The sequence below is a fragment of the Hemiscyllium ocellatum genome, chromosome 46 (genome assembly GCF_020745735.1).
Source record: "Hemiscyllium ocellatum isolate sHemOce1 chromosome 46, sHemOce1.pat.X.cur, whole genome shotgun sequence".
In the NCBI taxonomy this organism is placed as follows: domain Eukaryota; kingdom Metazoa; phylum Chordata; class Chondrichthyes; order Orectolobiformes; family Hemiscylliidae; genus Hemiscyllium; species Hemiscyllium ocellatum.
This window is the reverse complement of record NC_083446.1, coordinates 16,456,900-16,484,791: the sequence shown is the minus strand read 5'-3', so window position 1 is coordinate 16,484,791 and position 27,892 is coordinate 16,456,900. Positions and strand designations below refer to the sequence as shown.

At 43.4% G+C, this 27,892-nt stretch overlaps 1 protein-coding gene and 1 long non-coding RNA gene across 16 annotated transcripts; one reads left to right on the top strand and one right to left on the bottom strand.

Annotated features, from left to right (window-relative positions):
- Positions 1 to 357: 357 nt before the first annotated feature.
- On the bottom strand, positions 358 to 26,610 carry LOC132836321 (uncharacterized). Its single transcript, XR_009647368.1, has 3 exons — positions 26,533 to 26,610; positions 22,298 to 22,405; positions 358 to 425 (listed from the first exon to the last, which is right to left on the bottom strand). It is a non-coding gene; the product is annotated as an uncharacterized LOC132836321 (long non-coding RNA).
- Positions 1,876 to 22,441, top strand: LOC132836319 (zinc finger protein 418-like). 15 transcript variants are annotated; one of them, XM_060855735.1, is made up of 5 exons: positions 1,898 to 1,996; positions 2,515 to 2,637; positions 10,840 to 10,944; positions 12,775 to 12,894; positions 18,413 to 22,441. In XM_060855735.1, the coding sequence occupies exon 5, from the start codon at positions 21,212 to 21,214 to the stop codon at positions 22,247 to 22,249; it is 1,038 nt and encodes a 345-aa protein (XP_060711718.1). In that variant the 5' UTR covers positions 1,898 to 1,996; positions 2,515 to 2,637; positions 10,840 to 10,944; positions 12,775 to 12,894; positions 18,413 to 21,211; the 3' UTR covers positions 22,250 to 22,441. The 15 variants fall into 15 exon arrangements, with proteins under 15 accessions (XP_060711721.1, XP_060711724.1, XP_060711730.1 ...); XM_060855736.1 differs by lacking the exon at positions 12,775 to 12,894 and having other exon boundaries at positions 20,936 to 22,441; XM_060855732.1 differs by lacking the exon at positions 12,775 to 12,894.
- Positions 26,611 to 27,892: the final 1,282 nt, after the last annotated feature.

The following is a 27,892-nucleotide window of genomic DNA, read 5'->3' as shown; positions in this document are numbered from 1 at the left end:
TGGACCGAAGGGCCTGTTTCTGTGTTGTACTTCTCTATGACTCTAAGCAGCAATATTCCAGTCCCACATTCGCCAATTCACTGCTGTCAGTGAAAAGCAACAATGCAGCTTCAGTCGGGGTCAACAAATCATTGATATGTGAGAATCTGCAACCGGGCCAACCTCCCAATGCACCAAGAACAGGCTTAGGAAAACTGAGGGAGATAATGTCCTGATCACGAAACCTCTTAGCGGCATTTCCAAAGGTCTAACAGAGTCAACCATAAAAATTGTTCACCAACTTTCTAAAAGTTTTCAACTGTTTAATTATTTTATTTAAAGACTGACCTTTGCAAATTTGAAAGCGAACGCTGGGGATGTGCATTAGTGAGCGTCGCATTTTCTGTTGTTCGTCTGTCAAATTTGTTGATATTGAAGCGAATTTGCTTTAAAAAGAAAGGCACAAACCAGACAAACATCATTAAATCCAGGAAGAGATGCTGATAAAACTCGATGTCAATGTTGAGAGGAAGCAAAAACGAAGTGAATTCTCAATGATTTCACTGAGTTTTCAGCTGAAAGCATTGGCGCCGTGGACCTCTGGTGGCTAATTTAATACATCATACTAATTTTAAACAATTAAATGGCCTTGATAAGAAATGTGGTTGTAACCTGACTGCGTGTCCACCTACCTCAGTTTGGAGAGGAGGAAAGTTTTAATCTCAAGTCGTGTGTTTGACACTCTCATTGGACAATGATCCTTTGAAGAGAAAGTGAGGACTGCAGATGCTGGAGATCAGAGCTGAAAATGCGCAGCAGGTCAGGCAGCATCCAAAGAGCAGGAGAATCGATGTTTCGGGCATGAGCCCTTCTTCAGGAATTCCTGAAGTTGGTGGTTGAAGATTGAAATTGGATTGAATGGAAGACATGTTTGTAGGTATGGCTTTATGTTCACCGAACAGTGGCACTTTAAAGTTGACAGGTTCTACTCATGTCCTCGGTCACACGTGTGGTCACAGGCGCTCAGGCCAGGGGACAGATAAAGTCAGGGAGTTAAAGAAATATTGAAAATCTGTCCATCATAGTCAGAAAGAAGCTCACAACCTCTCCAAGTTCCCTTCCCCCACTGACAGTGAGCCTCGGAAGGAAGAAACCAGTGCTAACTAGGATGTCATGAAAAATCAAACAGCTTCCATGAAGAACCCAAATGGATTCACAGACAGATTTCATAGCTGTTCCTGTGTGACTTAAGAGGGGAAAAGCGAGGATGGTAATGATAGAGACCATCTGAAGATACTATTAGTTGACTCCGACCTCTCCACCAGTAACATCTGCGATTTTTACCTAACTGGAGGCCCTTGACTAAGCTGAGAAAATCCCTTACATTTGAGTGAAATCACTGTTAAAACAGGAGAAAGCATGGCCAGGGCAGGGAAGAGCAAGCCCCACTTGGGGGAAGCGCAGCTTCGAGCGTCTGCAGTCCTACGGTTTAAGGAAAATCTGTAATGTTTGACTTTGTAACTATTTCTTTTTTTTCTCTTTTATACTGAGAAAACTGCAGTGCTGAAAATTTTCACTGATTTATTTGTTTTTCACCTTCTGTAACTTCGGAGTTTTGTACCCGGGTGCACTGTCGCGGAGAGTCTCCCTGTCTCATGTGACCTTATCTGAGAACACGTGACAACAAACCCGCCCATCCAAAATAACTTTCTGTCTTCAGCGAGCCTCCCACTGGCCCCGCAATTCACTCACACAGAGAGGGTGGCACTCGAACCCACCCACATTTCAACATTCCCGCCGCGCTTTCCCTGCTTGGAGGACCAGCAGCCCCAGCTCGGTCCTCCAGCCCCGCCCCTTGTGTGTCACTGGCCGTGTGACGTAATCCGTTAAGCGGGAGGAATACTGCCGCATGCGCACAGTTAAAGTAGGTTGTGAGAATGCGTGCTGTGAGGTATGGTCGGAAAGAAATTTTGTATCGGCGGTGAGTGAAATTTGAAAGGGTGGGCAACGGACAGAGGTATGTTCTGGTGAGAAGGTTTCATGGTTGATCAGTGTTGGGCTGTAGCCCCAATTATGGGGTTTCCGGGGCTGCTATTTAAGCCGCAGAGAGCTTCAGGCTTCTTCCCAAAAACAGGCCCCTGTCAACGTCCGTGATTTTTAATTAATCTCTTCACTATTGGTTTCTCTGTCTTTGGTGTGAATGGAGCTGCAAACCAAAGTTATTGGGTTAACTCATTGCTATGTTCGCTGAGGAGTGTGTGTGTTAATGACTGAAATTGATGAAAAACTGTCCCCATGATCATCCTTGTCACTAAGTTGGCTGTCATTGTGAAAGAGGCTGAGAGAGTGGAGGGAGAGAACTGAACAGGATGGAGGTGTTTGGAAATTGCGGTTGTTCATTCACCCTGCCACGAAACCCACATCATTGTTTCTCCCACTTCCCCAATTATACATCCTTCCCGCACCCTGTCCCACCCCTCCCTTCCCCCAATGTCCGCAAACTTGCAAAGCTGTTTTCTTATTTCCTCTGGACAGTGTTGTTTTTCTCAGATTATTTAACAATTTGAGAACTGAATCAAAAGCGAGAGACAGCAACCAGTCCAGAAGTTTCCAAAATCACTGCACCTCCTTAGAGGATTTTCATCCAATAGTTATAAGGTAATGCTGATTCCTGTATCAGTTACAGTCATTTTGTTTTTTATGTCCCACCTTTTAACAGAACAGAAACATAGAAAATAGGAACAGGAGTAAGTTGTAATGTTTGATCCTGCTCCACTATTCAGTATGATCATGGCTGATCCTTCACTCTAGTCTGCTTCCACTTTAGACCCATACCCTTTCATCCATTTAGCCCTTTGATCCATACATCTATCTATCTTCTTGGGAAAAAAAATCCACATTCTGGCCTTAACTGTTTTCTATGGCAGCAAATTCTGCAGGGTCAAAAGTCTCTGATTAAAACAATATTTTTGTCAGCTCAGTCCAAAACCATATTGCTGGCATTTTGAAGTTACACAGGTCAGATGAGGTAAGGAGAGCAAGATTTCCTTCTCAAAAAGGCATCAACTTAAACTGTGATCCCCCTCCCTCTTCTCCTCCCCCCCCCCCACCCTGTTCTGGACTGCCTGGTCATTGAGCATCCTTTCTATATTTACCTTGTTAGTCCTTTGAGAATTTTATTAGGTTCTATGACATCCTACTTCAGTTTTTTAAACTTCAGTGAATTTCATCCTAACCAATCCATCTTGTCCTCGTATGTCAGTCCTACTATCCCAGGAATCAATCTGTTGAACCTTTGTTGTACAGCCTCCATATACTGAACATTCTTCATCAGATAAATATTCCAAACCAGCACACAACACTCCAAGTATGGTCTCACCATGACCCTGTAAAATTTAAACAAGATATCCCTGTTCCTATACTCAAATTCTCTCGCTGCAATGGCCAACGTACCATTTGACTTCCTCACTTCCTGCTGGACGTCCTCACTTCCTGCTGCACCTGCAGGTGCATTACTTTCAATGACTTGTTCAACTTTGAAGGACACCAGCTCTTGTTTCTCATTTCCCTTTTGGTAAATCCATGTTAACTGTGTACAATCCTGTCACTGTTTTCCAATGTTAGGCGAACTGGTCTATCATTCCATGTTTTTTCTCTACTTCCTTTATTAAATAGTGAGGTCACAATAGTGACCCGCCAAGCCATATAAACTGTTTGAGTCTAAAGAATCTTGAAGAATAATCACTTTACTGTATTGAGATTCAAAACTGTAGTTTCAGAACGCATCCACTTTATCTAGGGTGGCTTTAAGTACACTGGGGTATAAAGTAACAGGTTGTTTGGATTTGTTGGTTTTTAATTCATCAATTTCCCTGCTAATACTGATGTCCTTCAATTCCTCACACTCATATTCCCCAGGCATTTAGAGATATTATCTGTCTTACCGTTTGTGGTGATAGAACCAAAATATATAGTTAATTGGTGTGCCAGATCCTTATTCCGCATTATGACTTCCCCTGTTTGATTGTAAGGGATTTGTTTTCATTTATCTGTTTTCTTATACCTGAAGGAATTTTAAGTTTAAAAAATGTGTTGCTGGAAAAGCCCTTCAGGAAGAAGGGCTTATGCCCGAAATGTCGATTCTCCTGCTCCTTGGATGCTGCCTGACCTGCTGCGCTTTTCCAGCAACACTTTTTTCAGCTCTGATCTCCAGCATCTGCAGTCCTCACTTTCTTGGAGTTTTAAGTTAGTCTGTATGTTCCACTCAAGCTTCCTTTGAGACTTTATTTTTCCCTCTGAATTAATCACTTGATCCTCTCTTGCTGAAATCTGAATTGCTCCAAGTCTTTAGGTCTGTTGTTCTTTTTAGCCAATTTGCGCATCTCTTCCTTGGATCCAGTACTATCATTAATATTCCTTGTTAGCTGTGACAGGGCCACATTTCATAGAACATAAAACATAGAGCAATATAACGCATAACAGGTCCTTCGGTCATTGATGTTGCACTGATCTGTGAACTAATCTAAGCCCATCCTCCTACACCATCCCATCATCATCTGTGTGCTTATCCAAGGATTGTTTAAATCTCGCTAATGTGGCTGTGTTAACTACATTGGCAGAGAGGGCATTCCATGCAGTTACCACTTTCTGAATAAAGAGCATGCATCTGACATCTGTCTTAAATCTATCACCCCTCAATTTGTAGCTATGCCCCCTCTTACAAACTGACGTCATCATCCTAGGAAAAAGACTTTCGCTGTCTACCCTATCTAATCCTCTGATCATCTTGTATGTCTCTATCGAATCCCCTCTTATCCTCCTCCTTTCCAATGAGAACAGAGCCAAAATCTCTCAGCCTTTTCTCATAAGACCTTCCCTCCAGGCCAGGCAACATTCTGGTAAGTCTCCTCTGCACATTTTTCCAATGCTTCCACATCCTTTCTGTAATGGGGTAACCAGAACTGTACACAATATTCCAAGTGTGGCCGCACTAGCATTTTGTATAGTTGCAGTATGACATTACAGCTTCGGAATTCAATTTCTCTACCAGTAAAACCTAACACGTCGTATGCCTTCTTAATAGCACTGTCAATATGGGTGGCAACTTTCAGGGGTCTATGTACATGGACTCCAAGATCCCTCTACACATCCAAACTACCAAGAATATTTCCATGGACCCAGTATTCTGCCTTCCTGTTATTCTTCCCAAAGTGAATCACCTTGCATTTATCTGCATTGAATTCCATTTGCCACCCCTCAGCCCAATTCTGCAGTTTATCTAAGTGCCCATGCAACCTGTAACATTCTTCCTCACTGTGCACTATTCCACCAACTTTACTGTCATCTGCAAACTTAATAACTTATCCACCTATGCCTAAGTCATTTATAAAAATGACAAACAGCAGTGGTCCAAAAACAGATCCTTGTGGCACACCACTAGTAACTGGACTCTAAGCTGAATATTTTCCATCCAGCACCGCTACAGAAAGCTAGTTTCTAATCCAAACTGCTAAATCACCCTCAATCCCATGCCTTTGCATTTTCTCCATCAGCCTACCATGTGGAATCACATCAAACTATTTACTAAAATCCATATACACCACGCCAACTGCTCTACCCCTGTTCTCATGCTTGGTCACGTTCTGAAAAAAACTGAGGTTTGTGAGACATAACCTGCCCTCGTTGAAACCATGTCGACTATCTGCAATCAAATTGTTGCTTGCTTGATGATTATATATCCGATCTGTCATAATCCTTTCCAGAACTTTTCCTGCAACAAACTAGTCTATAATTGCCTGTGTCATCTCCAATGCCCTTCTTGAAAAAGGGCACAACATTTGTAATCCTGTAGTCCTGTGATACTAAACCTGTAGGCAATGACGACTGAAAGATCAAAGCCAAAGGCTCCAACACCACCTCCCTAGCTTCCCAGAGAATCTTTGGATAAATCATATCCGCCCCAGGGGACTTGTCTACTTTCACTCTTTCTAGAATTGATAACACCTCTTCTTTACTAACCTCAATCCTTTCTAGTCTAATATCTTGTATCTCATTCTTCTCCTCTCCAGTATTCTCCCTTTCCTGAGTGAAAACCAATGAGAAATTGTTGTTTAGCACCTTGCCGATCTCCACAGGGTTCACACTCAACTTCCCACTTCTGTCTTTGACTGGCCGTATTCCTACCCTCGTCATCCTGTTATTCCTCACATACTTACAGAACGTTTTAGGGTTCTGCTTTATAACTCTTCTCATCTGAAATATTTCGTCTCATCGGCACATAGACCTCCTTCTTCCTCTTAACAAGAAGTGCAATTTCTGTAGTAAAACAAGGTTCCCTTACCTTAATACTTCCTCCCTGACCGACAGGGACATACCTGCCAAGGACACAAAATATCTGTTCCTTAAATCAGCTCCACGTTTCTATTGTCCCCACGCCCTGCATTTTGCTACGCCATTCTATGCATCCTAAGTCTTCCTTAATCGCATGACATTTGCCCTTGACCCATTGATAACTCTTGCTCTGTGGCATATATCTGCCTCTTTCCATCGCTAAACTAAACGTAACTGAATTAGGGTCACTTTCTCCAAAATGCTCACAGCCTACTAAATCAAACACCTGGCTTGATTCATTACCAAGCACCAGATCCAGTGTGGGCTCCCCTGTTGTTGGCCCTTCGACAAACTGTGTCAGGAAACCCTCCAGCACACATTGGACAAAAACTGATCCATCTGACGTATTAGAGTTATAGCATTTCCAGCCAATGTTGGGAAAGATAAAGTCCAATAAGACCATAAAACATAGGAGTGGAAGTCAGGCCATTCGGCCCATCGAGGCCACTCCGCCATTCAATCATGGCTGATGGGCATTTCAACTCCACTTACCAGCATTCTCCCTGTAGCCCTGAATTCCTTGTGACATCAAGAATTTATCATTCTCTGTCTTGAAGACATTTAGTGTCCCGGCTTCCACTGCACTCTGCGACAATGAATTCCACAGGCCTACCACTCTCTGGCTGAAGAAATGTCTCTGCATTTCTGTTCTGAATTGACCCCCTCTAATTCTAAGGCTATGTCCATGGGTCCTAGTCTCCTCGCCTAACAGAAACAATTTCCTATTACCCTTTCCAAGCCATGTATTATCTTTGTAAGTTTCTATTAGATCTCCCCTTAATTTTCTAAACTCCAATGAATACAATCCCAGGATCCTCAGCTGTTCCTCGTATGTTAGACCTACCATTCCAGGGATCCTCCATGTGAATCTCCGCTCCAATGCCAGTATGTCCTTCCTGAGGTGTGGGGACCAAAATTGGACACAGTACTTCAAATGGGGCCTAACCAGAGCTTTATAAAGTCTCAGGAGCACAACGGTACTTTTATATTCCAACCCTCTTGAGATAAATGACAACATTGAATTCACTTTCTTAATCACGCACTCAACCTGCATGTTCACCTTTAGAGAATCCTCAACTAGCACTCCCAGATCCCTTTGTACTTTGGCTTTATGAATTTTCTCACCGTTTAGAAAGTAGTCTATGCTTTTATTCTTTTTTCCGAAGTGCAAGACCTCGCATTTGCTCACGTTGAACTCCAGCCATTTCCTGGACCACTCTCCCAAACTGTCAAGATCCTTCTGCAGCCTCCCTACTTCCTCAGTACTATAGCCTGTCCACCTAACTTCGTATCATTGGCAAACTTTGCTAGAATGCCCCCAGTACCTTCATCCAGATCATTAATATATAATGTGAACAGCTGCAGCCCCAACACTGAACCTTGTAGGACACCGCTTGTCACTGGCTGCCATTCCAAAAAAAGAACCTTTTATCCCAACTCTCTGCCTTCTGTCAGACAGCCAATCCTCAATCCATACCGGTAGCTCACCTCAAACACCATGGGCCCTCACCTTGCTCAGCAGCCTCCCGTGTGGCACCTTATCGAAAGCCTTTTGGAAGTCTAGATAGACCACATACACTGGGTTTCCCTGGTCTAATCTACTTGTCACCTCTTCAGAGAATTCCAACAGGTTTGCCAGACGTGACCTCCTCTTCCTAAATCCATATTGACTTGTTCTAATCAGATTCTGCTCTTCCAAGAATTTAGAAACCTCATCCTTCATGATGGATTCTAGAATTTTACCAACAACCGAGCTTAGACTAATTGGCCTATAATTTTTCATCTTTTGTCTTGATCCTTTCTTGAACAAGAGGGTTGCAACAGCGATCTTCCAATCATCCAGGACTTTCCCTAACTCCAGTGACTTTTGAAAGATCTCAGCCAATGCCTCCGCCATTTCCTCAGCCACCTCTCAGAACTCTAGGATGTATCCAATCGGGGCCAGGAGATTTATCAATTTTAAGACTTTTTAGCTTTTCTAGCACTATCTCTTTTGTAATGGCAACCATACTCAACTCAGCCCCCTGACTCCCTTTAATTGTTGGGATATTACTCATGTCTTCCACTGTGAAGACTGACGCAAATTGCTTGTTAAGTTCTCCTGCTATTTCCTTATCTCCCATCACTAGGCTTCCAGCATCAATTTGAAGTGGCCCAATGTCTACAATGTCCCCTCTGATGACCACCTTTCAATCCTACCCTGAATTGTTTTTGCTGATCCTCTCCTCCACATCTCTGGAACTCTGCGGAGGTCTAAATAAAATAAATTTCCAGCAGTGTGACCTCTCCTGTTTCTAACCTTAACCCATACCACCTCAGTAGATGAGTCCTCGTCAAAAGGTCTTCCAGCCACGTTGTCGGGGGGCCACACCTCCCCTATTTTTTTACCGCCTTCCCTGTTCTTAATAAAAGATCTAAACCCTGGAACTTGCAACATCCATTCCTGAGTCTGATCTGTCCATGTCTCCGAAATGGCCACACCGTCGAAGTCCCAGGTACCTATCCATGCTGCAAGCTCACCTACCTTATTTCGGATACTTCTGGTGTTGAAGTAGACACACTTCAAACCAGCTTACTGTCTGCCAGCACATTCCTGTGACCATGAAATCTTGTCCATGCCCTCCCTATTCATCCTCCTGTGCGCTGGAACTACACCTCAGGTTCCCATCCCGTTTTATTTTATGCCAGCCAAAATGAAAAATAGCCATCGCTCCTCTAAATGATGTTTAAATGTTTGTCATTCCTTTGTCATACTTTCCCCAAATTATTGTAACCTGCTTGTGTCTCCTATCATTGTAATTTTTTTAGATTAGATTACCTACAGATTAGATTCCCTACAGTGTGGAAACGGGCCTTTCGGCCCAACAAGTCCACACCGACCCGCCGAAGCGCAACCCACCCATACCCCTACACCTAACACTATGGACAATTTAGCTTGGCCAATTCACCTGACCCGCACATCTTTGGACTGTGGGAGGAAACCCACGCAGACACGGGGAGAATGTGCAAACTCCACACAGTCGCCTGAGGCGGGAATTGAACCCGGGTCTCTGGCGCTGTGAGGCAGCAGTGCTAACCACTGTGCCACCGTGCCGCCCACAATTTTCTCTATTTATATTTTGACCCGTTGTCTCCAAATCAATTTTGCCACTCTCCATCATTCAGAGTTCTTCACCTTTGCTCAAGGGGCCTCACACGGTGAGTTTGCCAATTATTCCCTTCTCATTACACTATTAAAATTTTGAAATTAAACTTGCCACAGTCCAAGAAGATCATTGGACTGCTCTCTTATCAGAGGAAGTGTAGGGGAGAGAGACAACTGATGGTGCTTTGACCTCCGCTGGTACAGGGATTGAGCACATGCTATTGATGTCACTCTGCATCAGAAATTAGCCGTCCACCCAAATGAGCCAGCCCACTCCCAGCCAATACACAGAATGCAGTCAAGGATGGCCTGACCTCCATTTGGGTCCTTAATGTATTGATCCAAAAACCATCTTGTGAACATTCCAGAAATGTCTCCTCTATGGTGAAGGTACTGATTTGATTTGCTCAATCTAAGTCACCCATAATAACCATAAGATGATAAGATATAGGAGCAGAATTGGGCCATTTGGCCCATCAAGTCTGCTCCTAAATTTGATTATGACTGACATGTTTCTCAAGTCCATTCTCCTGCTTATTACCTTCTGCCATAACCATTGATCTGCCTCACCAATTAAAAACATCTCTATACCTTCATAAATAAACTGTAACTTAGCATCCACAGCCCCCTATAGCAATGAGTTCCACACAATCACCACCCTCTTGCTGAAGAAATTCCTCCTCCCCTCAGTTCAAAAGGGTTGTTGCTTCACTCTGAGGCTATGCCTTCGGGTTCTGGTATCTCATACTCCTTGAAACATATTCTCCACAGTAATTCTATCCAGACCACTGTGTTCTGTAAATTTCAGTCTCCTAGAGTCATCGCATCAGACAGCATGAAAACAGACCCCTTGGTTAAACCAGTGTATGCTGATCATATTCCTAACCTACAGCAGTTCCACCTGCCGGCACTTGGCACATGTCCCTCTAAATCTTTCCTATTCATGTACTTATCCAAATGTCTTTTAAACATTGTAACTGTACCCACATTTACCACTTCCTCTGGAAGTTTTTTCCACATACGAAACACTGTTTAAAATAAAAATGCCTTTTGTGTCCTTTCTAAAATCTTTCTCCTCTCGCCTTAAAAATATGCCTCCTTGTTTGAAATCCCCCTCTGGAGGCAAAGGACATTTGCAATTGATTGTAATTGTACTCTGCAGAATTGTATAAACCTCTGGAAGGTCAACTTCCACCTCCATGCTCCTGTGCAGAAGTACCAGGCTATCCAGCCTCTCCATATAACTCAGTGCCTCCAGTCGCAGTTACAGCCTGGTAAATCTCTTCTGAACTCTCTCCAGCTCAATAATATCCTTCCTATAACAGAGTGACCAGAACTCAATGCTACTACTCCAGAAGAGGCCCCTCCAACATCCTGTACAGCCTCAACATGATGTCCCAACTCCAGTGCAAAAGCTGTGACCAATGAAGGTAAGCATACTAAAGCCAACGTAACCACCCTGCCAGCATGTGACATCAACTTCAAAGAACTAGGTAACTGATCCCCTGAGTCTCTTTGTTGTATAGCACGATACAAGGCCATACTTTTAATTGGGTAAATCCTACCTCCCGTGTTTGTTTTACCAAAATTCAGTGCCGTGCATTTATCCAAATTAAAGAGCCAATAGATCAGTTTCTTTTTGTAATCTTAGATAACTTTATTCACTGCCACCAATTTTGGTGTCATCCGCAAACTGACTAACCATGCTTTCTATTTTCTCCACTAAATCATTTGTTTCAGTGACAAACAAAAGTGATCCCTGTGGAACAACGCTAGTCAGGCCTCCAGTCCAAAAGCCAACCCTGCACTATCATATCTCTTCTCCTGTAGTTAAGCGAATTTTGTATCCAGTTGACAAGCACACCCTGATGCCCTTGTGATCCAACTTTACTCATTAGTCTACCATGTGGACTTGTTAAAGGCTTCACAAAATCCCAAGTAAACAATGTATACTGTTCTGGCTTCATCAATCCTTTTGGTTACTGCCTAAAAAAAAATCTAATTTGTGAGAAGCGATTTCCCTCTCCCAAAACCATGTTGATGATCCCTGATCATTTCTTGCCTTTCATAATGCTATCTTTCAGAATCACGTCCAACTACTTGTCCACCACCAAAGTCAGACTCGCGGGTCTAAAGTTCCCTGCCTGCTCCCAATATCCCTTCTTAAACAAAGGCACATCATTAGTCACTCGCCTGTCATTTGGCACCTCACCCATATTCATAGATGATATAAATATTTCTGCAAGGAGCCTGCAATTTCCTCCTTAACTTCCCTCAATTCCCTGGGATACACTATATCAGATATCAGAGATTTATCCACTTTTGTAATTTCTAAGACCTCCAGCACTTCCTCTCCTGTAATGTGAACTGCTTTCAAATCACTATTTATTTCCCTGAGTTATGTAATCTCTTTCAGTCCAAGTTGTCCATGCTGACATGGTCTCCCAAATTGAACCAGTCCTTCTTGCTTGATTTGGTCCATATTCCTCTAAACATTTCCTATTCATGAACCTGTCCAAATGTGTTTTCAATTTTGTAACAGTACTTGCATCTATCACTCTCTTTCTGGCAATTCATTCCATACACAAATCATCCTCTGTGTGAAAAGATTGCCCCTTGGTTCCATTTTCGATCTTTTCCCCCTCATCTTAAAAATCTACCCACTAGTTTTAGACTCCTCAAGCCAAGCGAAACGACCTTATTGATATCTCTCAAGATCTTATAAACCTCTATAAAGTCACTCTGCAACCTCTTATGCTTCAGAGTAAAAGATCCCATCCTATCCAGTCTCCCACATAAGTCAGCTCAAACCCACCAGCCCTGGGAACAGGAAAACTCTAAGTATAGCATGAAGCCACAAAGAGTAGTCTCTGTTTCATTCACCCTTGGACAAATACTTCGGCAACAGGAACTGCCCAACTTTATAAATGGAGAGTGAACATTTGGCTAGCTTTTTCTGCACAGCAAAAACTGACGCTATCTCTCCCAGCTCCCGTGTTTCAACACAAAGACAACCTCCTGGATCTTTAAGGTGCCTGTCACTCTTTGTAGTTGCTCTTTTGCCTCAATATGTACCTTTGCATTATCCTTCGCCTCGGCAGATTAGGTTATCTCACCTTTTTGCCTTCCCGATCCCCCTCTGAAGAAAGCCCTCACAGGAAATTCATTTGAGCCCAGCTTCTATATCTAATATATGATTCTTTTCATTCTTGACTAGTGTCTCAATATCTTTATTCATCCATGTTTCTCTAATCATCCAGCTTTAACTTTGACACTACCGGTCATGCAGTTGGATAGGAAAAACAGATACATGGACTATTTTCTAGATGGGAAGAAAATTCAGAAATGGACTTGGGAATTCTAGTCCAGGTTCTCTTCAGGTAAATTTGCAGCTTGAGTAAGACGTAAGAAAGGCAAATACATGTTGTCATTCATCTCGAGAGGATTAGAATATAATTTGGGTGGCACGGTGGCTCAGTGGTTAGCACTGCTGCCTGTCAGTGTCAGGGAACCGGGTTCAATTCCCGCCTAGGGCAACTGTCTGTGTGGAGTTTGCACAATCGCCCCGTGTCTGTGTGGGTTTCCTCCGGGTGCTCCTGTTTCCTCCCACAGTCCAAAGATGTGCAGGTTAGGTGAATTGTCCATGCTAAACTGCCAGTGGTGTTAGGTGCATTAGTCAGGGGTAAATATAGGGGGGTGGATTTCTCTTCGGAGGGTCAGTGTGGACTTGTTGGGCAGAAGGGCCTGATTCCACACTGCAGGTAATCTAATCTTAAAAAACAACTAAAGGCAGGAATGTACAGTACTTCTGAGGATTTATAAAATTCCGGTCAGCCACATCTTAGACCATGGGAAGCAACTTTGGGGCCCAACCCACAGATTCTCTGGCTGAAGAAATTTCTCCTGTTGTAAAGGGTCTTCCCTTCATTCTAAGGCTGTGCCCTTGGGTCTCAGTCTCTCCTGCCAACTGAAACAGCTTCCCAATGACCACTTTGTCCAGGGCATTCAGTATTTTGTGTTTCAGTTAGATCTTCACTCATCCTTCTAAACTCCGTTGAGTATAGATCCAGAATCCTCAACACATTCCTGATATGTTAAGCCTTTCATTCCTGAGATCATTCTTAATGAACCTCCTCTGAAACCACAGCAGGACCAATACATGCTTCCTTAGATAACAGATCCAAAACTGCTCTCAATCTCCCAAATGCAGTCTGACCAGAACTAATATAACCTCAGCTGTTCATCTCTGCTCGTGCATTAGAGCTCCCTTGAAATAAATGCTAAAATAGCATTTGCCCTCTGAATTGCTAACTGACCCTCCGTGATAACTTTAAGAGAATATCTGTACTGTGACTCCCAAAGTCTTTTTGCCTTTCAAATTTATGAAGTGTTTCTCTATTCAGAAAATGATCTATGCCTTTATCCTTTTTATCAAAATGCATAACCCCCCCCATAGTTTCCCACATTATATTCCATCTGCCATTTTGTCCACTCTCCCTGACTGCCCAAATCTTTATGCACCCTCCCCACTACTTCAACACAACCTGCTCCTCCATGTACCTTTGTGTTATCTGCAAACGTGGCAACAATGCCGTCAGTTCCTTTGTCAGGATTGTTAATGCATAATGTGAATAGTTGTGGTCCCAACACTGACTCCATGAATCACCAGTTACCATCCTCTACTTTGCCACTAATCCCATGCTGTTATCTTATTTACCAGCCTGCTGAGCAGTATTTCATTAAAGGTATTTTGGAAATCTAAATAGATCATGTCAACTCGCTCTCCTTTGTCTCATTCGTTTGTTTGCACCTCGAAGGAATCAAACAGATTTGTCAGGCATGAACTCCCTTTTTAAAAAAAACTTTGCTGACTTGGTTTGATTTTACTGTACATTTTCAAGTACTCGGCAGTCTCATCCTTAATAAGGGACTCTCAAATCCTACCAACAACAGAGATCAGGCTGTTTACCCTGCAGTTTCCTGCCTCTGCCCCCCTCCGTTCTTAAACAGGAGTGTTGCATTAGCCATTTTCCAGTCATATGGGACCCTCCCTAACTCCAGTGATTTCTAACGATTACTACCAATATCTCTCCAAACGCCTCGGCTATCTCTTTTTCAGTTATCTTGGTGATTTTTTTTCAACTTCTGCTTCCCAGCCGCTTCACCTTACTGATGGCCAGTGCACTGACTTCTGCCCCATGTCTCCCTTGAAGTTCTGACATGCTGCTGGTGTCTTCCCCTGTGAAAACTGATGTAACATACCACTTCAGATCCTCTGCTGTTCCTTTGTTCCCTATTACTACTTTCCAGCCTCGTTGTCTCTTGTCTGATGCCCACTCTTGCCTCTCTGTAACCCTTCTACACCTCTCTAAAATCTCCTGCAGTCTTCTTTCATTTTAGTAGCCCGCTGACTCTCATTTCAGCTTTTCTCTTCAGTTTTTTTTTAAGTTAACATTTGCTGTTTTTTTGAAGGCTTCCCAAACCTCTGACTTCCACTAATCTTCGCCACATTGTATGCTTTTTCTTTTGCTTTGTACTCTCCCTGACCATTGGATGAATTTATGCAGTGGCTCCTGAATTACCCCAGAAACTCCAGTCATTGCTGCTCTGCTGTGGCAGCACGATGGCTCAGTGGTTGACTCTGCTGCCTCACAATGACAAGGACCTGGGATCAATTCCAGCTTCAGGCGACTGTTTACGTGGAGTTTGCACATTCTCCCGGGTCTGCCTGGGTTTCCTCCAGGTGCTCCGGTTTTCTCCCACATTCTAAAGGTGTGTAGGTTGGGGTGAATTGGCCATGCTGAATTACCCATAGTGTTCAAGAATGTGTAGGCTAGATGCATTATTCAGGAGATATGTAGAGTAATAATGTCGAGGAATGGGTCTGGGTTGATTACTATTCGGAGGGTTGGTGTGGAGGTGTTGGGACAAATGGCCTGTTTACACTCTGGAGGGATTCTATAATCCACTGTTTTCCCTGTCTGGCTCCCCCTTCCAATCAACCGTGGCCAGCTTCAACCACATACCTTTGTAATTACTTTTCCACAATTGTAGTAGTGTTACATCTGATTCAGTCTTCTCCTCTTCGAACTGCAGGGTGAACTCTATTATGTTTATGGTCACTGCCTCCCAAGGGTACCTTTACCGTCACTTGACCTGCACATCTTTGTACTGTGGGAGGAAACTGAAGCAAACACGGGGAGAATGTGCAAACTCCACACACAGTCGCCCGAGACTGGAATCAAAGCTGGGTTCCTGGCGCTGTGAGGCAGCAGTGCTAGCCACCGTGCCACCCACTGTTCCTTCGTGAGCTCTACCACAATTTGCTCCAAGAAAAGGGCGGCACGGTGGCACAGTGGTTAGCACTGCTGCCTCACAGCGCCAGAGACCTGGGTTCAATTCCCGCCTCAGGCAACTGACTGTGTGGAGTTTGTGCGTTCTCCCCGTGTCTGCGTGGGTTTCCTCCGGGTGCTCCGGTTTCCTCCCACAGTCCAAAGATGTGCGGGTCAGGTGAATTGGCCATGCTAAATTGCCCGTAGTGTTAGGTAAGGGGTAAATGTAGGGGTATAGGTGGGTTGCGCTTCGGCGGGTCGGTGTGGACTTGTTGGGCCGAAGGGCCTGTTTCCACACTGTAAGTCTAATCTTAAAAAAAAACCTTGTCGACATTCCAACCTGATTTTCCCAGTCCATCTGCATATTGGAATCCCCCATCATTATTGCAGTAGTGCCTTTAGAACATAGAACATAGAAAAGTACAGCACAGAACAGGCCCTTTGGCCCACAAGATTTAACCTTAATGTAAAGTGTAGTAACTTAACCTACCCACCCCTCAATTCACTTCTATCCCTGTGCATGTCCAGCAGTCGCTTAAATGTCCCCAATGACTCTGCTTCCACCAACACAGCTGGCAACGCATTCCATGCATTCACAACTCTCTGCGTAAAGAACAAAGAAAATTTACAGCCCAGGAACAGGCCCTTCGGTCCTCCAAGCCTGAGCCTATCCAAATGTACTGTCTAAACCTGTCGGTCAATTCCTAAGCATCTGCATCCCTTTGCTCCCCACCTACTCGTGCTTCTGTTCAGACGCACCTTAAATGAATCTACCGTACCTGTCTCTACCACCTCTGCTGGCAACGCGTTCCAAACGCCCACTACCCTCTATGTGAAGTATTTACTGCGTGTATCCCCCTTAAACTTTCCACCTCTCACTTTGAAAGCATAACCTCTCGTTATTGAATCCTTCACCCTGGGGAAAAAGCTTGTCTCTCTCCACCCTGTCTATACCCTTTATGATTTTATAAACCTCAATCAGGTCCTTCCTCAATCTCCTTTTTTCTCGTGAAAATAAACCTAACCTACTCAACCTCTCTTCATAGCTAGCACCTTCCATACTAGGCAACATCCTTGTAAACCTTCTCTGCACCCTCTCCAAAGCATCCACATCCTTTTGGTAATGTGGGGTCCAGAACTGTACACAGTATTCTACATGCGGCCGAACCAATATCTTGTGCAATTTTAACATGACTTGCCAGCTCTTATACTCAATACTCTGTCCGATGAAGGCAAGCATACTATATGTCTCTTGTCCACTCTATCCATGTGTGCAGCAACCTTCAGGGTACAATGGACCTGGACTCCCAGATCTCCCTGCCATCAACTTTTCCCAACCTATCCCTGACATCGCCTTTATACATTTCTCCTAATATCTTCATACCATGACTTCTCGTACCAGTCAATCCTGCCCTGGGGAAAAGTCTCTGGCATTTGACTCTATCTATTCCTCTCATTATTTTGTACTCCTTTCTAACATTTTCCATCTCCTGATTTATTTTCTTTCCCATATCCTGACGACTGCTGAGAGGCTTGTACACAAGTTCCAACAGGGTCTTTTTTCCTTTGTTTCCTTCACTCTAGCCACACGGATTCTACACCTTCTGATTCTGTTTCCATCCTTGCTGTCAAATTTAATTTTATTTATTGCAAACAAACAGCCCCGCCCCCTCTGCCCATCTGCCTGTCACTTCATAAAGTATGTATTCTTGGATATTTCGTTTCCAGCCCTAGTTCCTTTGCAGCCACGTCTCTGTGATACCTGCAACATTGCACATGCCAATTTCAATCTGTGCCAGAAGCTAATTTACCTTGTTTCATATATTGTGTACATTTAGGTACAACCCCCTCAGGCCTGTGGTGACTGCCCACCTTATCATAGTTGTTTCTTATCTGCTGTGATTCTGAGTTAAATTCCTGATCCTTTCCATACTTTCTGTCCTATTACATGTTGTGGAAACTTTTTAGCCTGTGCTGAGCTCTCTCCCCTCCCACTTTAAGACTTCCCATAATTTTCTGTGCACCTGAAACTAATGCCCATGATTTTGTTTAAAGCCCTATCCACAGATAAGAGTTAAGCTACTCACCAGGACTTGGCCCAAGCATCATTCAGGTAAAAACAATGACTGCAGATGCTGGAAACCAGATTCTGGATTAGTGATACTGGAAGAGAAATCGACGTTCTGGGCAAAAGCCCTTCATCAGGAATAAAGCCTGATGAAGGGCTTTTCCCTGAAATGCTGATTTCGCTGCTCCTTGGATGCTGCCTGAACTGCTGTGCTCTTCCAGCACCACTAATCCAGAACTCAGCATCATTCAGGTGAAGCCCATCCCATCGGCTCTGTCCTTTATAAATGCCAATATCCAATGAAATCAAACTCATTTCTCCCACATCGATATTGCAGCCACACCTTTACCTCTTGAGTTTTACTGACCCGATGTCATTTGCTAATGGATCAGGCAGTAATCCAGAAATTATTGCGTTTTTGGTTCTGTTTTCTAATTTAGCCTCGAGGTGCTCATATTCCTTCAGCAGACTCTCTTTTTTTTCTCTTTCTACCTGTAGCAACAACTGGATCGTTCCCCTCCCACTCCAAGTTCCTTTGCAGCCCAGATGAACGTTCTGAAGTCGGGTACCAGGCAGACAGCACAGCTTTTGGGTCTACAGGGAAGAGTCTCAGATGCTCTGATTACACTATTCCTGATTTAGACATATGTTTCTCTTGAATGACCCCTTCTATCACAGTGCAGTGGTCACTTTGTGCCCATGTGCTCATTCACACACTGCAAGAGTCTCAAACCTGTCAGACACACTGAAAAGCTAAGACTCCTTCAGCACTAACCTCTGCTTCCATCTACCTGCTTCACTTATAGTCAATACCCTCTGGCCCTGAACACTGATAGAATTTGAGGTAGCGATTACATAGATGGGAATGAACGCTATCATAGAAGGATGTCAAACAAGGACAAGAACATTTTTTTAAATGTTGATTTTTTTTTCATCTGGAAAGCTGTTCAGGTCAGTGTGCTCAAGGTGAGGAGAACAAGACTCTGTGTGGGTGAGTGCACAGGCAGCGTAGTGTTGGGTGAGCTGAAGGTTATAGGGAGGTTGAAAGTGGGAGGTGGTTCACAAGTGTGTTAGGGTTATTCAGTCTCAAGGTTTTCCTTTGGTATATCCCTGAATACCTTTGTTTAACAAAAGTTTATCTATCTCAGATTTAAAATGAACAATTAGTGATTGAGCATCAACTACCATTTTCGAGACATAGTTCCAAACTGTTACCACCTTTTTAGTATCGAGATGATGCCACATATCTCTCCTGCACAGAATATGCTCCCAAGTTGGAGATTAATTTGGAGGAAATTTCTATTCATCCAGCACTGGATGTCAGGGCATTGTGACTGAGAAGAAACTGCGAGGTGGTGATGGTCACATACGCCTGGTCCCTTGGCCCTTCATGGTGATGTAAGGGGCTGCTTCGGGAGGTTTTGCTAAAGTTATGGTTTAACTGTTTGTTGAGAATACCCCTGTCATGGACTATTGCCATGTTCTACACCTCCATGGAGGTCAGCCTTTCTCTGACTAGACCAATTGGCAGTTTTTCCTCCCTCAAGGAGATTTGTGAACCATTTGTGTTATTATGATAATTGGTAGCTTTCATAGTCACCTTTTGAGTGCCCAGCCCTACAAATTCAGCTCAATTTCACAACCTGGTTTGTCATTAGGAAAATGTCAGATACTGTTATTAAAGTTGGAATTACAGAGTATTTAGAAGTACATTAAAGAATCAAGTAGAGTCAGCATGATTTTCTGAAGGGGAAAGCACAGCTTTCAGGACGTAACAAGCAAGATAGATAAGGGGGAAATCAATAGATCAAATATATTTAGATTTCCAAAAAATGTTCAGTACAGTGTTTAAAATAAGATGACTTCAGACAAGAAGCCATGAACCCACACTTTTGGGAGTATGTATTAATCAAACCTATTGATAAAGATTAGTTTATGAATTGAATGCAGAGTGTAGAGATTAAGAGGGCATTTTCAACATGCCAAATTGTAACTCGAGTCCCAGACACACCAATACTAGGGTGACAATTTATTGACTATGTACTAATCACCCAGAAGATGGAAATGAATGTACTGTTTGGAGATGATACAAAATAGATGGCATAACTAATTTACAGACAAATAGAAGCAGAATAAGTAACAGACAAAAACTCGGCGGAATTTACTTTGGGGGAAAGATTGAGGTTTATGCATTGCAGCAGGAAGGCTAATGGATTTGAATATTATTTAACTAGGGAAATCCACTGCAGAAAGCTGCAGCACACAAGTGTGGGTCCTTGCAAGATAAAAAGCTATCATCCAGATTCAACATGTAATTGGGAAGGGAAATGTTCTGTTGGCCTTCATTTAAAGAGAATGGGGATGTGTTAGAACATAGAAAAGTACAGCACAGAACAGGCCCTTTGGCCCACGATGTTGTTAAAACTATACGTGACATTCGTCAATTACACCTAGAATACTGTGAACAGTTTTAGTCCCTCTATTTTAAGAAAGGTGGTCCAGAGAATTTTAACGAGATTGATCCCAGACGTGGGAGAATTTTCTCAGAAGATGAGATTGAGCCGACTGCTCCTGTACTCATTGAGTTTAGAAGAATGAGAGAAGACTTTACAGAAAGCCATATCATTCTGACGGACTTGACAAGACAGGTTCAGGGAGAATGAGTCTCCTTGTTTTGAGTTGAGGAAGGACATCATCTCAGAGTATGGAGTCACCTATTTAAAGCAGATGTGGAGGAATTCCTTCTGTCATGGTAGTGGATCTATGGAATTCCCCACTGTGGAGCGCTGTAGAGACTGGCTGCTCAGTGTATCCAAGGCTGACAGAAAACAGCTTTTAATCAGTATTTGAAGCAATGGCAGGAAAGTGAATCTAAGGATTATTAGGTCAGCCCTAATGTCATTGAATGGTGAGAGCAGACTCTGATTGATTTGCCAACTTCTACTCCTTCAGTTTATCATTAGTTTCTTTTTCTGGGTTCTCACTTGCTTCTGTTTTTACTTCTTTCAACTGATTTCATAGGACATTAGAAGTGGAAAATTTGCAGTGAGGAAACTTTAAACCAAACATTACTTGAAGGTCTGGCAGAGTTGTCCAATTTATGGTTGTCTGAATATCGTTGGAGTTTGAACGTGAAGGAAAATGCACTATTCACTGTGGGGAGAAACTATCCACATGTTGAACGTGTGGACAAGGCTTCAGCAGGTCATCTGCCCTGTCACAACATAAATACAGTCAAGTGAGGGGAGGCCATTCATCTATCCTGAGTTCGGGAAAGGATTTACTCGATCATCCACCATGCTGAAAAACCAGAAAGTTCACACAGAGGACAGACCTTTTAAATGCCCAGAATGTGGGAAGTGCTTTAAAAACTCTGGGGCGCTGGTATCCCATCAACGTGTTCACAGTGATGAGAGACCCTTCATATGCTCTCACTGTGGGGCTGGGTTTAAACAATCATCTGACCTCATTGAACATCAACGGATTCACACTGGGGACAGACCATTCACCTGCTCACAGTGTAGGAAGACATTTGCTCGGAAATCAATCCTGCTGAGTCACCAGCAGTTTCATACAGAGGAGAGACCTTATAAATGTTCAGAGTGTGCCAAGTGCTATAAAAGCTCTGGGGCCCTGAAATTCCATCAACGTGTTCATGGTGACGAGAGACCCTTCATGTGCTCTCACTGTGGGACTGGGTTCAGACAATCATGTGACCTCCATAATCACCAGCGGATTCACACTGGGGAGAGACCATTCACCTGCTCCCAATGTGGGAAGGGATTTGCTCAGAAATCCACCCTACTCAAACACCAACGAATTCACGCAGAGGACAGACCTTTTAAATGCTCATACTGTGCCAAGTGCTATAAAAGTTCTGGGGCCCTGATGTCCCATCAACGTGTTCACACTGATGAGAGACCATTCAGATGCTCTCACTGTGGGAGTGGGTTCAAGTGGTCATCCCAACTCACTGTACACCAGCGATCTCATACTGGGGAGAGGCCTTACACCTGCACGGAGTGTGGGAAGGCATTTGCTCAGAAATCCAATCTGCTGAAACATCAGCAAGTCCACACTGAAGAGAGACCTTTTCAATGTCCAGAATGTGGGAAGTGTTATAAAATCTCTGCAGATCTGGTGACCCATCAACGCGTTCACACTGATGAGAGACCATTCAGATGCTCTCACTGTGGGGCTGGTTTTAAGTGGTTAACCCGACTCACTGTACACCAGCGATCTCACACTGGAGAGAGACCGTACACCTGCACTGAATGTGGGAAGGGATTTGCTGTGAAATCCAGCCTCCTGAAACACCAGCAAGTTCATGAGTAATGACTTTTTTTTTACTGTGAACAAGTCCCTTCTTCATAGTGTACCTACCTCTCAGCCAGAAGGTCTGGTTTCAAGTCCCACCTATGGAGCTTGCCAAAGAGTTTAATTGTTTTTGTCAATTGATGGTTGAATGATGTCCATTGGGATCTGTTTCTGCTGTAATGACAGTGAAATAAATCCACTTTGTGTTAACTGCTTTGCATCAGGTTGTTTTAATATCTGTAATCTCTAAGATATGAGAGTATGTGGAATTCCCTGCCCAGTAAAGTTTTTCCAGTAGAGTGGCACTATGATTAGTACTGATGCCTAACTGCGCCAAGAACCTGGGTTCAACACCAGCCTTGATGACTGTGTGGAGTTTTCCAATTCTCCCCACGTGTTTGTACTTCCTTCCACAGTCCAAAGCTGTGCTGGTGAAGTGGATTGCTCAGTGTTCAGGGATGTATGGGCCAGCCATGGGAAATTTAGGGTTACAGGATAAAGGGATGCACTCCAGAGAGTTGGTGCAGACATATTGGGCCAAATGCTTGCTTCCACACTGTAGGGATTCTATAATGCTGATGTTTGAAATCTTTTCAGATGAACACATTCTTCAGGAACTGAATGCTACCTTACAATCAATTGGCTCTCTCGGATGTCAGAATGATGTCTGACTAAGTTTCCCATCATCAAATCCTCTCTTTCTAATCCAATAGACAAAGAATTTACAAAATTCAACTCTGCACATATAGAATAGGAATTTTGCCAGGCAAATCCAGTTTCTGTTCAAGATTTTTCCTTTGTTTCCCTCAAAGTTAAAAAGCTGTGTCGCACGTTCTCCCTCCTCCAAATTCTGCTTTAGATAACTTCTGAAGCTTTTTTAAAACAAAGAATGTGCCAAGAGACAGCAATGTGTTTGATAATTGACTTTAGTCACTCATTCTCTCAAAATTGCTGAATATCATAGTTCAGCAAACAGAATATCAAACATTATAGCCACATTCATAACTGACTGTGTGCAGATTCAATGAGCAATTGTGAATCAGAATTAGTCATAGAGATGTACAACATGGAAACAGACGCTTTGGTCCACGCCGACCAGATCTAGTCCCACCTGCCAGCACCTGGCCCATATCCCTCCAAACCCTTCCTATTCATATACCCATCCAGATGCCTTTTAAATGTTGCAATTGTACCAGCCTCCACCACTTCCTCTGGCAGCTTATTCCATACACGTACCATCCTGTGTTTGAAAAAGTTGCCCCTTACGTCTCTTTTTATATATTTTCCCCTCTCACCCTAAACCTATGCCGTCTCGTTCTGGACTTCCCAACCCCCGGGAAAAGACTTTGTCTATTTATCCTATTCATGCCCCTCATAATTTTGTAAACCTCTATAAGGTCACCCCTCCGCCTTCGACGCTACAGGGAAAACAGCCCCAGCCTGTTCAGCCTCTCCTTATCACTCAAATCCTCCAACCCTGGAAACATCCTTGTAAATCTTTTCTGAAGTCTTTCAAGTTTCACAATATCTTTCTGATAGGAAGGAGACCAGAATTGCACGCAATATTCCAACGGTGACCTGTATAGCTGCAACATGACTTCCCAACTCATGTACTCAATACTCTGACCAATAAAGGAAAGCACACTAAATGCCACCTTCACTGTCCTATCTACCTGTGACTCAATTTTCAAGGAGCTATGAATTTGCACTCCAAGGTCTCTTTGTTCAGCAACACTCCCTAGGACTTTACCATTAAGTGTATAAGTCCTGCTCTGATTTGCTTTCCCAAAATGCAGCACCTCATATTTATCTGAATTAAACTCCATCTGCCACTTCTCAGCCCATTGACCCATCTGACCAAGATCCTGCTGTAATCTGAGGTAAACCTTCTTTGCTGTCCACTGCACCTCCAATTTTGGTGTCATCTGCAAACTTACTAACTGTACCTCTTATGCTTGCAATCAAATAATTTATATAAAAATGACAAAAAAATGGAGGACCCAGCACTGATCCTAGTGGCACTCCACTGGTCACAGATCTCCAGTGTGAACAACTACCCTCCACATCCACCTTCTGTCTTCTACCTTTGAGCCAGTTCTGAATCCAAATGGCTAGTTCTCCCTGTCTTCTGTGAGATCTAACCTTGCTAGCCAGTTTCCCATGGGAATGTTGGCGAACGCCTTCTTGAAGTCCATATAAATCACATCTGCTCTGGCCTCATCAATCCTCTTTGTTAATTCTTCAAAAAACTCAATCAAGTTTGTGAGACGTGATTTCCCACGCACAAAGCCATGTTGACTATCCCTAATCAGTCATTGCCTTTCCAAATAAATGTACATCCTGTCCCTCAGGATTCCCTCCAGCAAATTGCCCACCACTGACTTCAGGCTCACTGGTCAATAGTTCCCTGGCTTGTTCTTACCACCCTTCTTAAACAGTGGCACCACGTTAGCCAATTCCAGTCTTCTGGCACCTCAACTGTGACTATTGATGATACAAATATCTCAGCAAGAGGCTCAGCAATTACTTCTCTAGCTTCCCACAGAGTTCTGGGATACACCTGATCAGGTTCTGGAGTTTTATCCAGCTTTATGCGTTTCAAGACATCCAGCACTTCTTTCTCTCTAATATGGACATTTTTCAAGGTGTCACCATCTATTTCCCTACATTCTATATCTTCCATATCCTTTTCCACAGTAAGCACTGATTCAAAATACTCATTTAGTATCTCCCCCATTTTCTGCGGCTCCACTCAAAGGCCACCTTGCTGATCTCTGAGGGGCCCTATTCTCTCCCTGGTTACGCTTTTGTCCTTAACGTATTTGTAAAAACCCTTTGGATTCTCCTTAATTCTATTTGACAAAGCTATCTCCTGTCCCCTTTTTGCCCTCCTGATTTCCCTCTTAACTGTACTCCTACTCCCTTTCTACTCCTCTAAGGATTCACTTGATCTATCCTGTCTATACCTGACATAATTTGGAGATACTGGTGTTGGACTGGGGTGTACAAAGTTAAAAATCACACAACACCAGGTTATAGTCCAACAGGTTTAATTGGAAGCACACTAGCTTTCGGAGCGACACTTCTTCATCAGGTGATAGTGGAGGGTTCAATCCCAATAGAATTTATAGCAAAAATTTACAGTGTGATGTAACTGAAATTGATTGTTAAGCCTTTCATCTGTTAGAATACAGTGATAGTTTCACTTTTTTTATGTGTAAATCACAAAACTTTTTTTTTAAAAGTTGCATTCTCGTGTTAGCTGTTAACAATGGAGATAGCTAGACAATATGTTGAAGGTGTTGGCCCCCTGTGTTCTCTGTCTATGCCATGATGTTTAGATTGATTCTAATCTTAAAAAGTGAGATAACGGAGTTTTACATAAATTCATGCAGTTTTTGAGCTCAGAGTTCTACATGAATGCATGCAGTTTTTGAGCAAAGTACAATGTAACCCTGCAAGTACAAATTCACCCCACAAAATGTGTGCGTGTGGGTTTTTGTCTGTCTGTCTGTCTGTCTGTCTGTGTGTCTGTCTGGGTTGGGGGTTGAGAGTGTGAGAAAATGTGTAGTGAGTGCAGAGTGTTTTAAGTCTGTGAGGGGGTGCATGTGGAAGTGTGTGTGTGTGTGTGTGTATATGTGTGGTGCAATAGTCACCTGTAATGTGACATGAACCCAAGGTCCCAGTTGAGGTTCTGCCTATGGGTACCAAACTTAGCTATCAGCCTCTGCTCGGCTACTTTTGTCTGCTGCCTGTCCCGAAGTCCATCTTGGAGGATGGCAACCTGAAGGTCTGAGGCTGAATGAGTGGGAACAGTTTCTCACTATCTGTTCTGTATGGACCTCTCATGATCTTGAAAACCGGTATGAAATTTAAATCCGCCTTCTCCAGTCTTAGGTCATGGCTGAAATGTCTCACTGCTGGAGCCTGTGTTGGTTTCCCAAATCTGCCAGTGTTTCCTTTATTTCTGTTGTCCTACTTATACTCAGTTATACATGGAATCAGTCTTGTGGTGCATCCTGGATTCTGATTCTATTCATGCTGAATAACTAACTCCACTAAATACTGGCAAGATTTAAAGTTAAAAATCCCACAATACCAGTTATAACAGGTTTAATTGGAAGCACACTATAGTTGGACTATAACCTGGTGTTGTGTGATTTTTAACTTTGTACACCCCAGTGCAACTCCGGTATCTCCAAATCATGGCAAGATTTAAGACAGCTGAAAATGTGTTGCTGGTTAAAGCACAGCAGGTTAGGCAGCATCTCAGGAATAAGATTTAAGACAGTATTTCCAACCTTCATACGTGCTTCTCCCATCCCTGTCTCTTGTAACTCTCTGAGAATCATCCCAGGTCGTTAACGCGGGACATTTTTCCTTAAGAAAACCTCCAGCTGACTCCTACCCAGCAAACACAAAACCGTCTAATTTGGACTTTTAGCCAGACACTGGGTGTTTCTGAGCTTCTCCGTGTGCGCTAGCTTCCGGCCCCCGTCCGTCCGCACGTCACTCTTGTCCATCCCAGCCGTTTCACAAAACAGCGCGCAACACGTAGGGCAGGTGATTGACAGTAGCGCCTGTCCAATAGGAGTAGGGAGAGGGACGGGTAGTCCTGCAACCACAGTGAGCGAGGTTGAGCCTGCTGACTGTGTGCACTCTGTTGTCATTCAGAACAAAACAGTGAATTAACGCAAAGTGGATTTATTTCACTGTCATCCAGAATGGTGTTCCTTTTAACTGAGCTGGAGTTCATTAACTTCAGCAGAAATAGACTCCAATGGACATTGTTCAGTCACCAATAAAGAAAAAAACAAACCTCTCTGACACAGCTCTTTAACAGGTGGGACTTGAATCCAGAGCTTCTGGCTAAGAGGGATGGATACTATACAGATGACAGGACACATTGAAAGAGCATTGAGTAGAACATATGGAAACCTGAACCTAAATCGAGATGTCAAGGAGATAATCTGGGAAAAGATGTTGACCTTTAAAAAGATCTTTCGAACAGTACTAGAGTCCAGTTCTCGTCAGCATGTTTCAAGTGTGAGTTTTTGATTGATTTAGGTGAGGCAGCAAAAACCGTGTTTACATTCTGTGATGGTCCAGGGATTACAGAAGCTAGAGTTCAGAGTTTGGCAAAGAGATGGAGACGTGTTTTGAGGAAAAATCTTATAAGAACAACCACAACTTGCAGTCACTTATGAACTTGCTGGTATCTCAGCAGATGGAATGACCTTTCCCATTGTAGGAGCAGTTAACAACTTCCCACCAGTGTGTGTTTGCTGTGTCTGAGCAGATGGGCTGACTGACTGAATCTCTTCCCACACTCAGGGCAGGTGAATGGCCTCTCCCTTGTGTGAACTCACTGGTGTATGAGGAGATTGCATGGCTCACTGAATCCCTTCCCACACTCGGGGTAGATGAATGGCGTCTCCCCAGTATGAGTGTGTTCATGTCTCAGAAGGTCAGATGACCAAGTGAATCCTTTCTCCCACACAGAGCAGATGCACAGCCTCTCCCTAGTGTCAGATTTCTGGTGTGCCAGCATGTTGGATGAGACACTGAATCTCTTCTCGCACATGGGGTAGGTGAATGGCCTCTCGCTGGTGGAAACTCGCTGGTGTGTCAGCAGGTGGGCTGAATGACTGAATCCCTTCC

Excerpts from the sequence above, each read along its gene's own strand:
- LOC132836319 (XM_060855738.1), top strand. The coding sequence starts at position 21,212 with ATGCTGAAAAACCAGAAAGTTCACACAGAGGACAGACCTTTTAAATGC.